Raw genomic sequence first — 13,040 nt, forward strand, 5'->3', positions numbered from 1 at the left:
TTAAATCACAGTTCATAATATCACTTGACTTGACGTGTAGGATGCCTTGCTCAGTGACTTGAAAACACCCTCATGTACAGACTTTAAAGACATTCACTGGCATTTCACTTTACTTGCACCTCTGAAGTTTCCTTTGATCTAATTCAAAGAGAGAACAGAACTTGGCCTCCAGGGACCTACTTCCACTTTCTTCACTAATCTTGTTTGGTTGATTACACGGAAGTCAAACGCTTTGTGCAAAGTGCTCATTAGTCCTGAAGTAAACAGCACCCTCTGCATCTTTCTGTTTTCCTCTTAACAAACTGAACCTCCAAATGTTTGGAGTGTTAAACGAACAGAGAAAATAACCTTAATTCTGTCTGACAAATTCAGACTATTTATGACTGCTATATACAACGTTATCACCTTTGAAATGAAAGGAAATAAACAAACAAAAAATACTCTTTGCAAAGTTTTACTCTTTATCTTTTATTTACATGAATTCATTATTCTGTTTCAATATAAAATACAAGATATAACTTAGAAACAAATAAACAAAAGAATCAAATACCAACATTTAAATGTGTGCTCTTGAAATAACATCATCCAACAGTCGTACAGTACGTTGTAGCATGACTTTTTTCACATTAATATTTCAGTCATCACACACCGTGATCGTTATAAATATAATATATTTAATAAGTTAAGGTTTCATATGAAATGTCAACAAGGCACTTTTGTAAGGTTGCTGATTTAGACTTATTGAAAGAAGTGATCAATTCTGTTTGACTCAAAAATATTTTTTCTGATTGAGATACAGTTTACTAGAAATGCTTGCAGAGAATTTTTTTTTATACAATTTTCTATTTATAAAGGACTCCTGAGCTGCAGTAATTTTACATTCAGTTCACATGAATTACAGTAAATATATAAAAGGACAACAGAACATAAGGAGCATAAACTAAACATGTAATCACAAATTAAACATCAATTCATAAAGAGAATTGTCACAATATCATTTGAATATCAAAGCAGTTTGACATTTTGGGGGAAACTCTTAGTTGCTTTATTGTTAAGAGTAAGATGAAGAGATGGATATCATATCACTCTCATGTCTGTATGCTAAATATGAAGCAGCAGCAGCTTTGAACTGTTTGGAGCGCTGTCGTTCCCACACCACAGGCCGCCTCCGTTGTTGTCGGGCATTTACGTGCATCTGCATCATCATAGCAATGTGTTGATAGCGTCGTTGTTTTCTTATTATAGCTTGATATGTCGCTATCAGCTGGCACATAAGCACTATTACAACTTGTGCAATATTGATCATTTGTTGTTTGATGGCGCGATCCTTTGTTCGCAAATGTTTGCTTGAATGTCGTGCGATTCAGTGCGAAAATGAATGGAAACACCGTAAGATGTCTAAAATCAATTCGATATACCAATTTGATTGCAAAACAGCATGTGACGTCATTACGCACAGGTTTTTATTCGCTTTAAAGCCGTTGGATGGAAACACACTTTCACCAGCTTTATTCGCATGAGTTTTTTTTTTGTCGATTGACAATTGGATGGAAACTTAGCTAATGACAACAAGACTCCAGGAAGGCACTATGTCTAGCCAAGACATAGTTTGGCACATAACCCCCCCTGTAAGACCTTAACATGCCATATTTATTGCTTTTGGATAGCTGTTTTTCTGTTTCCAGTCTTTATGCTAAGCTAAGCTAACCAGCTGCCGGTGATAGCTTCATATTTACTGTACAGACATGAGGGGGATCGATCTTCTCATCTCAACTCTCAAGCAAGAAGGCGAATAAGCTTATTTCCAAAAAATGTAAAAAAATAAAATAAAACAAAATAAAAAGTCAATTAGAGCATTAGCAAGAAATGTCTAGAAGTGATACTTAACACGCAAAAACAGCATCTATACAGAACACCCACCAGTGTATAAATCTGATGTGCTGTCAGTGTTCATTATACCACTGCCAAGGGAAAGGGATGTGTGCTGACAGGATGCGTTGTTCTAGCTGTATAGAATTCCTCCAGAACATTGTATCATGAGGGCTGATGTTACTGGTGCAAAGTGGATCACGCACATCATACCTACTTTCTGTGTTCATGTGATCCTCTCTTTAATGCTGTTGGATAGTGAATGTTCTAAAAGTTTCATCACTACAGGAGCTGACTACAGCGGACTGCTGTGAGGGTGTGACTCGTGAAACCCATCACTCATAGACTCCAACTATTATGATGAGTAGAAGGAGTAAACCTGCAACCCCACACATGGCAAGGCCGAGAAGTTTCTGTCAAAAAGAGAAGGAAAGAGACAACTGCGTTACATATCCTTTAAACCATTCGACGGCTAAATGAATGAATGAATTCATGGATATATAGATGAATGAATAGATGAATGAATGTACGAAAGTTGTGTTTAAAGGTGCTCTAAGCGATGTTGGGTGACGTTACTTCTTGGTGACGTACAAAGTATTTTCAAACAAAACGAAGACTAGCTCGCTCCTCCCTCCTCCTCATCCCATCCCCCCCCCCAAAATCCTTCTTGTCCGTTATTGGCTGAACACTGGAACATGGTTTGTGTATGTTTGCATGGTCCAGGTTGGACCACTTTGTTTTTGCTGGCGTGTGTGGAGCCTGGGCTGTCTACAGAGACCGTGGTTTTTTACAGTGTGTTTAGGGGACCGGCAGCTCGCGGATAGTGAGGAGATGTTTGCTGTATGTGACAAAACATGCTGTAGCCTAAAAAACGCGTGACATCGCTTAGAGTACCTTTAAGGAATGGACGGTGTTGATTAATTGTTACTCACACAGTAGTTCTCAAACAGGGGGTTTGGTTAGTCCAACAGACAGGCCAACAATTAGTGCAATGACAGCAAGCAGGATCAACAGAGCAAAGGCAAGGATAATGTATTTCTGCCAAGTGAAGAAGAGGGTGTTATTTGAACTTCAATTCAAAGTAGGATACCATTAAAAATGCTATAAACAGATTCATATCGTAGTTGTGACTTTGATATCTTGTATCATTGACATTGTTTTATTTGTGACAATTTAGCAACACAGAGTTAGAAAGGCACACATACCCTCCGAGATTTTTTCTGGTATCTCACTGCTTTTTTGGTCTCTTCTTTTGCACTACAAATGTATTCGACTGCATTTGAGACGTTCTTCTCAATGTTGTTAACCATATCCCCCTGTACATGAAAGAATCATGACGCCTTTATTTATCGCATCTTTTATTGCGTTTTGTCTTGGTTAGGGTTGCAACGGTATACAGATTCCATGGTGTACCATGGTATGAAAATCACACCGTGTTTTTTTGCTTATCTATGGTATTTTTACACATATTTCCAAAAAAAAAAAAGGTTTTAAATTTCAATTATAATAAAGCGTTTGATCAACAACAATAACATTTAATTTAATTCCTTTAAAGGTCAGGGTTAAGAATAATAATTGTGTAATACCACATAGTGAGTATTACACACGAGTGAAAACTTTGATATATTCGGAGACGGATAGTGTACCATGAAAATCTCACACCGCTGGAACCCTAGTCTCAGTAGTATTGGTAAAGAAATGTAGTGGCTACATACTGGTACACTTGGGAGATATAGGAAGTGTCATACTATTAGACATTGAAAAATAAGACTACAATTTGAATAGATAAAGAGAAGCTTTTACCTATAAACCTTTACAATTAGATGTAGCAGGTACCTGAGTTTCTACCAGCATTGCCATGTCCATGAACATCACATGGAGCTCTCGGATGCTCGACTCCAGACGCATGATGTCCTGGTGTCGTGACTCTATCTCATTTAGGGCCTGACGTGTGATCTGGGAATCAGAAATGATCTAAAGGAGAAAAACAGAGAGACAGGGTAAAATATTTTATCCCAAAGTACCAAACAAATGTTCCCAGCTGTATGTGTTAAAACTCTGGCAGCACTCAACCCCACCCTAAATAATTTATTTCTCCATCACCACTAGATGGCATTAATAGCTTGTAACCCTGCAATAACAGCATACTGCGCACAGTAAAGCATGAGAAGACTTACATCAGATGTGAAGATAGATGGATTTCCACTTTCTAACATGCCCTCCAGTTCTTCATTGGTGGTCACTTTTCCAGCTAAAATAATAAATAGCAGACAATGATTAACCAGCAATGAACCGAACCTAGAGAAGGGTTGTTAAAGACTTCTTCTTCGACAGGATCCTAGATCTAAAGATACCCCTGATTGCAACTTGAGGCCATTTTTTTTAAATGTAAACTAAATGGTAGTTCCAAAACACCCATACACAAGAGGCATGATGCAGTTTCTGAAATTTGATAAAATAAGATATAATTTACAGGCCTGTGAAGATTTTATGCTGAAGAGGCTGCAGCTACTGGTAGCTTGTTAGGAGAAAATTCAGAGTCCTGAGATTTAATATGACACCACTCCTACTCATTTCCTTTTATTTTTGCTCTGGACCTTAGATGCAGTATCTATCAGTAAAATATGGAAGGCCAGTGGACTGAGCTCTCTTGATCCATTATTTATCAGAAGACTAGTTATGCCTAAAAATCTGGTTATGGTTTAAACAGCTGTCTATTTTTTAAGATCATCTGACACACCCTATTGTATTAGGGACTTGCATTCATTATTCTTGTAGCATGCTTTAAAACAGACAAAACTCCTGGAGTAGTCAGTGTTGCACTAATGTCAAGAATGTAAACAACAAGTGTCTGTGCTTAGCCCTGGTACAATATATGCTGTTGTGTGCTTAATCCCAGGGTAATACAATACTGCTGTGTATAAAGCCAGCTGTCTGTGTGAGGAGAAGAAGCCTTATTGTAGCTCTATCGATTCAGCTGAAGGAAAAATAATGTCTTTGTTATCCATCCAGGGGACACTGCTACAAACACAATGCTGACTTTTCCCCACGTAGTAAGAGATGTGTTGTTTACTGACACAACAAATTAGGACTTCATTCCACATGTGAAAAAGCTGATAATGTGTTTGACAGCGTTAAAGTAAGAGCTGTTACACACCAACCAGACGGCCGACCGTCGGCAGAAAAGGCAGTCGGACTGATCAGTCGGGTCCCTGAGGTCCAAAAAATGCCTCAAAACACACTGAGGCGACGCCGACTTGAGTGTACGCTCTGCGCGTGCACAAAACATAATACGTCTCCATAGCAGAAGCAAATAGCAAATGAAAACCGGCAGCTGATAGGACGAACGCGTCACATGGGTCTTTTTTTCTCTGGAAATTCACAGCCAGACTGTCATGGCAGCTTGTTCAGAATACGATCTCATATTGTACTAAAATAGTTCACCGAAACGTGTTTCTGAAAACATTTTAAGCGAGAAATAGGCCATGCAGTTGCTGAATCTGTCTTCATTTCAGATCGACAAAGGTCAGTTTAAAAGTTTTGAGAGGCTCATCCGCTCGCCATTTCCGGGTGAGTCCCGACTGCCCTGTCTCCGACTGAGCATGTCAGATCGGCCAAAATAAAGGCTGACAGCTCCTCCGACTGATGACGACACGGAACACACCGAACAGACTCGAGTCACTGACCTCGCCAGACTGTCCAACGGCCGATAATCAGGTTGATGTGTCAGGGCACTAAAGTCGCTTTTCCATTACATGGTACCTGCTCGACTCGCCTCAACTCTACTCGCCTTTTTTGGTTTTCCATTACGAAAAAAAGTACCTGGTACCTGCTAACAGGTATTTTTTAAAAGCTGCGTTAGGCAATTTATTTTAGGCATCCTTGGGGGAAAAAAATCCATAATAATCTTTCATCCATCCATCTTCGTCCGCTTATCCGGTATCGGGTCGCGGGGGTAGCAGCTCCAGCAGGGGACCCCAAACTTCCCCTTCCCGAGCCACATTAACCAGCTCCGACTGGGGGATCCCGAGGCGTTCCCAGGCCAGGTTGGAGATATAATCCCTCCACCTAGTCCTGGGTCTTCCCCGAGGCCTCCTCCCAGCTGTACGTGCCTGGAACACCTCCCTAGGGAGGCGCCCAGGGGGCATCCTTACCAGATGCCCGAACCACCTCAACTGGCTCCTTTGGACGCTCCTTTCCTGGCTCTCAACTCCGAGCTCCTCACGGATGACTGAGCTTCTCACCCTCTCTAAGGGAGACGCCAGCCACCCTCCTGAGGAAACCCATTTTGGCCGCTTGTACCCTGGATCTTGTTCTTTCGGTCATGACCCAGCCTTCATGACCATAGGTGAGGGTAGGAACGAAAACTGACCGGTAGATCGAGAGCTTTGCCTTCTGGCTCAGCTCTCTTTTCGTCACAACGGTGCGATAAATTGAATGTAATACCGCACCCGCTGCGCCGATTCTCCGACCAATCTCCCGCTCCATTGTCCCCTCACTCGCGAACAAGACCCCAAGGTATTTGAACTCCTTCACTTGGGGTAAGGACTCATTCCCTACCTGGAGTAGGCACTCCATCGCTTTCCTGCTGAGAACCATAGCCTCCGATTTAGAGGTGCTGATCCTCATCCCAGCCGCTTCACACCCGGCTGCGAACCGATCCAGTGAGTGCTGAAGGTCACAGGCCGATGATGCCATCAGGACCACATCATTGGTGACAAAGCGCAGCCCTGGCAGAGGCCAACCCTCACCTGAAACAAGTCCGACTTACTGCCGAGAACCCGGACACAGCTCTCGCTTTGGTCGTACAGAGATTGGATGGCCCTGAGAAGAGACCCCCTCACCCCATACTCCCGCAGCACCTCCCACAGTATCTCCCATACGCCTTCTCCAAATCCACGAAACACACGTAGACCAGATGGGCATACTCCCAGGCTCCCTCCAGGATCCTTGCGAGAGTGAAGATCTGGTCCATTGTTCCATGACCAGGACGGAATCCACATTGTTCCTCTTCAATCTGAGGTTCGACTATCGGCCGAATAATAATATTAATAATAATTAATAATAATCTTTTAGCATATTGTAATTCAAGTGTCTGAGACAACAACAAAAAAACTAGACTTCCGCACTTGCTCTTGGTTCTGTTTTCAGGCAGACTTTGGCCAATCACAAGTCATTTCAGAGCTAGAGCGTTCCTATTGGCTCTTCTATTCCCGTGCGACTAGGGTTGGGCATCGAGAACCGATTCCTACTTGGAATCGTTTCTTTATTGGAATCGTTTGGAATCGTTTGGAGGATTTGGTTTCAAATCCGATCATCACTTCACAATTTAATATGCCCAAGTTTTGATTTCCGAAGCAGCCAGGCGCTTGTTGTGTTGCAGCCTTGGAGCACAGTAAGCGGCGCTCTAATGTGGCTTTATTTTACGTTGAAAAAGCTGTAAAACTGCAAACCACCATTGAATCAAAATAAAACGTTCCTCTTATTTGTGAAAATAAGCATGTGACCCGTTTCAACTCCACCCCTCAAAGAATCGGAATCGATAAGAACCGGAATTAAAAGGAAGAATTGGAAATGAAATCAGAATCGTTAAAATCCAAACGATGCCCAACCCTACGTGCGACAGAGAGTGGAATTGGGGGGAAGCTGCAGGAAGAGGTCGAACTTTACTTCAAATTCTCGCGTTTTTTTGCTTTCTACTCACTGACCACCCACTCCACCCCACACTGGTCGAACAGTAAATGTATGGCTCCGACAGCTTCGGTGTCGAACGGACCACTACAGAAAATATTTCCTGCCACATGCCATAAAACTGTACAATAATTTACAGCTGAGTGTGAGATAACTCTCTCATTACCTCACACATTACAATCTTGCACTATTATGCTACTTGTACATTGTTATTTTACTATTTATACTACGTATGTAGGTTGTATATTTTTATTCTACGCTTGTATATACATGTATATTCTATTTCATTCCTCTGAGTATATTTTATCTTATCTTATCTTTGTGTATGTGTGCTGTGTCCTTGTTAGTTGCTGCTGTGACACAGTAATTTCCAGTTTGGGATCAATAAAGTCTATCTATCTATCTATCTATCTATCACTGTAGCTTTAAACCTACATTTTGAGTACTAAACATTGATAGCCAAACATACTGCAAATTTAAACTACAAATTTTAGTGCAACAGTTGTTAACAATGCATTTATCAGTGGACTGCTAATTGAGATAATTCATTGTTAAATTATAGTCAGCTCCTGCTGTGGTTTTCAGTTTATTGCCGGATAAGGGTTGTATTTGTGACCAAGATTAGAAGCGTCTGAGGAACAAAAGAAAGCCGGCTGCCCTCATAGAGAAACAGCTGCTGAAACTCTATATAGAGAAAGCTTTCTTTTCCTGGAGCCATGCATCCTGTTGTACAAAACCCTCCCTGGAGATACAGATCTCTGTGCAGGTGCTTACTGTATGTCACACACCTTTTGTGATGGCTATTCCTCAGAGAGTCTGAGCCAAACACAGCAAAACACACCACTATGACAACTCATCGATACACATCAAGCTAAAAAGTATCACTTCTGAATGATGTAAGTCCACAACAGCACAGGCCGAGGTTCATGTGGCCGTGTCAAAGACAGGTGAACTACTGTTACACAGGCTGCTGAGCCCTTTGCCCGTTTCCCAGGAAACGCAAACACAACGAGGCATCTCCAGTATCAGGCTCTTCCGTCTGCAGCCTGGAGAACCAGAGCCTCTCATTAATGCTGGCCGCAGGGACTGTGAGAGACCAGAGTCCTATTTTTTTGCTTTTCACTATTGTCTCGTGTTACTCAATGTGCATAATACAATGCACCTAATACTCACTGTCTTTGCATTTGTTTGTCAATGTAATTCTGAACCGAGATGACCGAACAAACTGTGGAAAATGGTGGACTAACTAATACGCTTGTATGAATGCTAATACACCTATATTGTTATTTACACTGTATATTGTGGATCCTGTAGTTGTTGCTAGTTTACACATCCTGTTAATGCTGTACTCCTCATTTCCGTTTATTTTTTTATTTCTCAGTACCTAACTCTTGCTAGTTATGCATCTTTTTTCTATAACAGGTTGGTGCTCTATTGTATATCCTATTCTTTGATTAATTCTACTACTGCTCACTTAAGTTCTATCAAAACTCACAAAACATTGAAAATCCACTGTTTGGATGTGATCAATTGTGATTTTGGTTTGTGGAAAAGAGAACGTTGACATGAGAAGAAACCTGAAACAAATCCTGCCTTGCTGATGGTGTCAGCAAGGCATATCCAGAGAAGCAGAGAGGAAACCGGTGTGGTCTGTTTCCTGGATCCTGTGCTAACACAGCTTCAAGGTTTTATTTGTCTCTTTTATCTCTAGATTTACAAATCTTGACCATGCAACCAAATTCAAGCTATTGATGTGTTTAAAAAAGGGAGTATTTCCTGTTTGTAGTAACAATTTACTTTCATTATCATAACTTTAAAGTTTCAAAGACTACTAAGCCTCGTGAGGGTTTAGGGGGTCCATTATTTTTCACTTACTTATCTCCAGCTGTCTCTGGATCCTTCCTTTGCTTCTTTCCCGAAAGGACACTTGAGTCTCATTGTACTGGGTCATGACCTCCACAAACTTCCTGGACAGCACTGTGTGCTTAGTGTGAAAAAAGGACAGAGGGTGAGAATGTGGGCATTTTCCGACTGCAGAATTGAATGACTTACTACCCTAATAGCAGTTCTGTACAAGATACCTACACTATTGAAATTAAAAGTACATTTGAATGGTATTAATGGTTATGCACCATCATATCTTGAAGAGCTCATAGTACCCTGTTGTAGAGCTGGGCAATATATCGATATTATATCGATATCGTGATACGAGACTAGATATCGTCTTAGATTTTGGATATCGTAATATGGCATAATTGTTGTCTTTGCCTGGTTTTAAAGGCTGCATTACAGTAAAGTGATGTCATTCTGGGGGGGGCTTCTTCCTTGTGTTTTCTCGCCTCGCAGATTTCCTTGGATTGTGGTGGCACCTGGTTTGCGTTTGCAGCTGCTGCTGTGGTCCTGCTCGACGCCCTGCTACGCCTCGCACTGCTTCTACTAATATTACTAGTCATAGTTCTATTATATTCATTGTTACTATAATTGCCACTGTTCATCATGCCAACTCCTATAATTATTATGAATCATATTTCTGTATATCTGTATCTGTGTATCTGGGTCCCAACAGGCAGCGGCAGATGGCCGCCCACCAAGAGCCAGGGTCTGCCTGAGGTTTCTGCCTGTATAAGGAAGTTTTTCCTAGCCACTGTCGCAACTTGCTCTTGGGGGGTCTCTGTAAATGATAGTGTGGTCTAGACCTACTCTACCTGTAAAGTGTCCGGAGATAACTTCTGTTATGATTTGACACTATAAGTAACATTGAACTGAATTGAATGTAATGGGTAGAAAATGAAAAGAAATGCAATGCCAATCAACAAACACGTCTTGTAAAATAGTGAATGTGGCAGGTAAAGTTGTGAATTTCATAGTAAATAATTATAATACTCTAACATCTTGGATACATCTACACACAAACATTTCCCCCAACTGACAGATGATGATGATGATGATGATGATCATGTATGAGCAGGATAAGTGTGTATGTGAGGAGTTAGCAGTCATCAGTTTGTTTCCTGACCTGTGTTTTCTGGATCCTGAAGTCAACAGAGAATCTGTTAGCTACATCATCTTTAGGCAAACTTTGCTCCATGGCTTCAGAGAGAGAGAGAGAGAGAGAGAGAGAGATAAAATAGAATAGAATACTTTATTCATCCCCATAGGGAAATCCACATGTCTAGCAGCTCAAAGAAGCAACCACATTTCCACACTAAAACCACACTAAAACACTAAAGTTATGATACATTACACAACAGCAGGCAACATCACCTTTGGTATGGTGTAGTCAATAAACAAGTGTGACAATCATAGTTGGACTCACATTTGAGTTTAGTTCGCACCACGTTGGCATTCCCTTTGATGTCACTGGTCAGTGCATCCAGTTGGTCCTTTGTTCCTTCGCACGGACACAAATAGGGAAACACGTCAGACTTGGTTTGGTGATGAGGAAAAATAATGTCATTCAGCTAATCACTTTGCCTCTTTCTTTCTTCTGTAAATATTGGATTTGCTGTGATTTCATCTTGTAACTTGGTAACAACCCTTTGGCAATATTGCAGAGGTCACACAAGCTCTTTGTTCCTTCCCTTGTGACCATTTTCCACATCATGGATCTTAAAACACTGTACTGTATTACATTAAACATAATCACTGGTGATGCCATGGCACTGTAAACTGGCTCTTTGTCTTGCAGGGTCCTCAGGCTCACACACTGAGCAAAGCCATTAGAAATACTTTGAAACTATATCTGATTAGTAAGAGAGAATTTACACTGCTGGTTGCCTGCAAACATTTGCAAATGACAGCATGTTTGAATTCCTGACTGTTAGAAGGTTCCTGACAGAACAAGTCAGAGCCCAAACTACTTGTGAGTTTTGGGGCAAAACAGAGCCGTTTCCTTCACAGGTTTCCGGCCGGGCAGCCATTCATATACAATGAGGGGGGAAATGTAACAAAGGAAGTGAGACATTTTCACTCTGTGCCTCACATGTCAAACTCCAGCCAAGCAGCTCTCAATAAAACTGAATGCACAAATGAACCCTTGAAAACTACACAGACATGTCAATATTGAAATTGAAATGCCCTCTGTGTCCATCCCAATTCTTTAAAAAGACACACACTTACTGTCATCTGGGTTGGGTGCAGACAGGATCATGCTGTGTATCTTCCTCACCTCTTCCACTTGGTAAGAGATCTTATCAATGAGCCCTCTGACTTCTTCTACCTGAATCCATCAATAATAACGCATCAGTATCTTGAGCCATCCCGGCTCCCCAAACCTGTGCACATACTGGAAGTTGCAGTGATGATACCCACCCTTCTGAAGAAGCTCTCCATGAAGCCATCTCTGTCCACTGCGACTGCAACGTCCTCCTCTGCTCTTGTCCTACTCTGTACGGATGAAAAACATGCGTGTGAATGACTTTTTGTGCAGCCAGAATGTCTTTACCTGTCAAGGTGTATACAGTTAAAGCAAGACACTCACAGCGGTCAGTTCAGCCAATCGATCCTTCATCACACCGGCCAGCTTGTCTCCCGCCCAGATAATTCTAGTAAAACACCCGCTGGGTCATCGTGTAAGTCTCCATGCGTAGAGTAACATTGATCCACCTTACCGTGCACTATGAGGTCGAGATGGCTGAATTGGGCTAAGAAACAACAGCAGGCCTACATTAACAGCGCGTTATTGAGTCGACAGAAATAGGTAGAGAGCGCGTCAGGCCTTAAAAAGTTTGAATTTTAAGAACACTGGATCTGAAATACACCTCTAAAAAGTAAAGGCTCTAAAAAAATAAAATAAAGGTCGAAGGTGATTGTCTCTGGTCGTGTCGATATTTCTCACCGCACTAGCGCCAGTAACAGATCCACAATATCTCTTTCCCCGGGATCCGCCTGCCTCTCTCTCTCTCTCTCTCTCTCTCTCTCTCTCTCTCTCTCTCTCTCTCTCTCTCTCCGCCTCAGGGGGTTGGAGAAACTAGTCCACCCCCCTTCAATTAAATTTGATCGGACCGTCAACAAACTGCATTAATGTACTCCTATTATGTTTTTTGGGAGGGTTGGCATTAGAAAGGAAGGAATATTACATTACCTCCATTAAAAACTACAAGTAGCCTACCACTGTGACACAGATCACATCAGAGTCTTTTGTGGTTTATTATACGAAAACCACAGTGATTTTTTATCAGATGATGAATATTAGTTAGTTTGACAGCAAACACACCACCAGGCAGTTATACGAGAAGGTTTCATGAATAATACATGCGCACAGCTGGATGGACACTAAACTATTGGCTATCTGGCCACACGGTGGCGTTCTTTACTTTGATATATAAGCAAGTGGACCTTGGCAGCCTGGAACTTGACTAGTAGTGCTTCTAATGACTCCCCCACCTGTGGGTATCCTCCAAACCTATCACTATTTCACTTACAAAAACCACAAGAAAGACGAAGTGTGACCCACATCTCATTCGACACATTTGACATGA

The 13,040-nt window shown here is 41.5% G+C and overlaps 1 protein-coding gene across 2 annotated transcripts; it reads right to left on the reverse strand.

Moving 5' to 3' along the window:
* Positions 1-452: 452 nt before the first annotated feature.
* stx2b (syntaxin 2b) lies at positions 453-12,454 on the reverse strand. 2 transcript variants are annotated; one of them, XM_078250179.1, is made up of 11 exons: positions 12,041-12,454; positions 11,872-11,946; positions 11,680-11,779; positions 10,877-10,951; positions 10,577-10,650; positions 9,436-9,544; positions 4,047-4,120; positions 3,706-3,843; positions 3,075-3,185; positions 2,802-2,907; positions 2,192-2,282 (listed from the first exon to the last, which is right to left on the reverse strand). In XM_078250179.1, the coding sequence occupies exons 1-10, from the start codon at positions 12,068-12,070 to the stop codon at positions 2,812-2,814; spliced, it is 882 nt and encodes a 293-aa protein (XP_078106305.1). In that variant the 5' UTR covers positions 12,071-12,454; the 3' UTR covers positions 2,192-2,282; positions 2,802-2,811. The 2 variants fall into 2 exon arrangements, with proteins under 2 accessions (XP_078106308.1, XP_078106305.1); XM_078250182.1 differs by lacking the exon at positions 2,802-2,907 and having other exon boundaries at positions 453-2,282.
* Positions 12,455-13,040: the final 586 nt, after the last annotated feature.

Source organism: Sander vitreus, chromosome 5, assembly GCF_031162955.1.
Source record: "Sander vitreus isolate 19-12246 chromosome 5, sanVit1, whole genome shotgun sequence".
Lineage (NCBI taxonomy): Eukaryota > Metazoa > Chordata > Actinopteri > Perciformes > Percidae > Sander > Sander vitreus.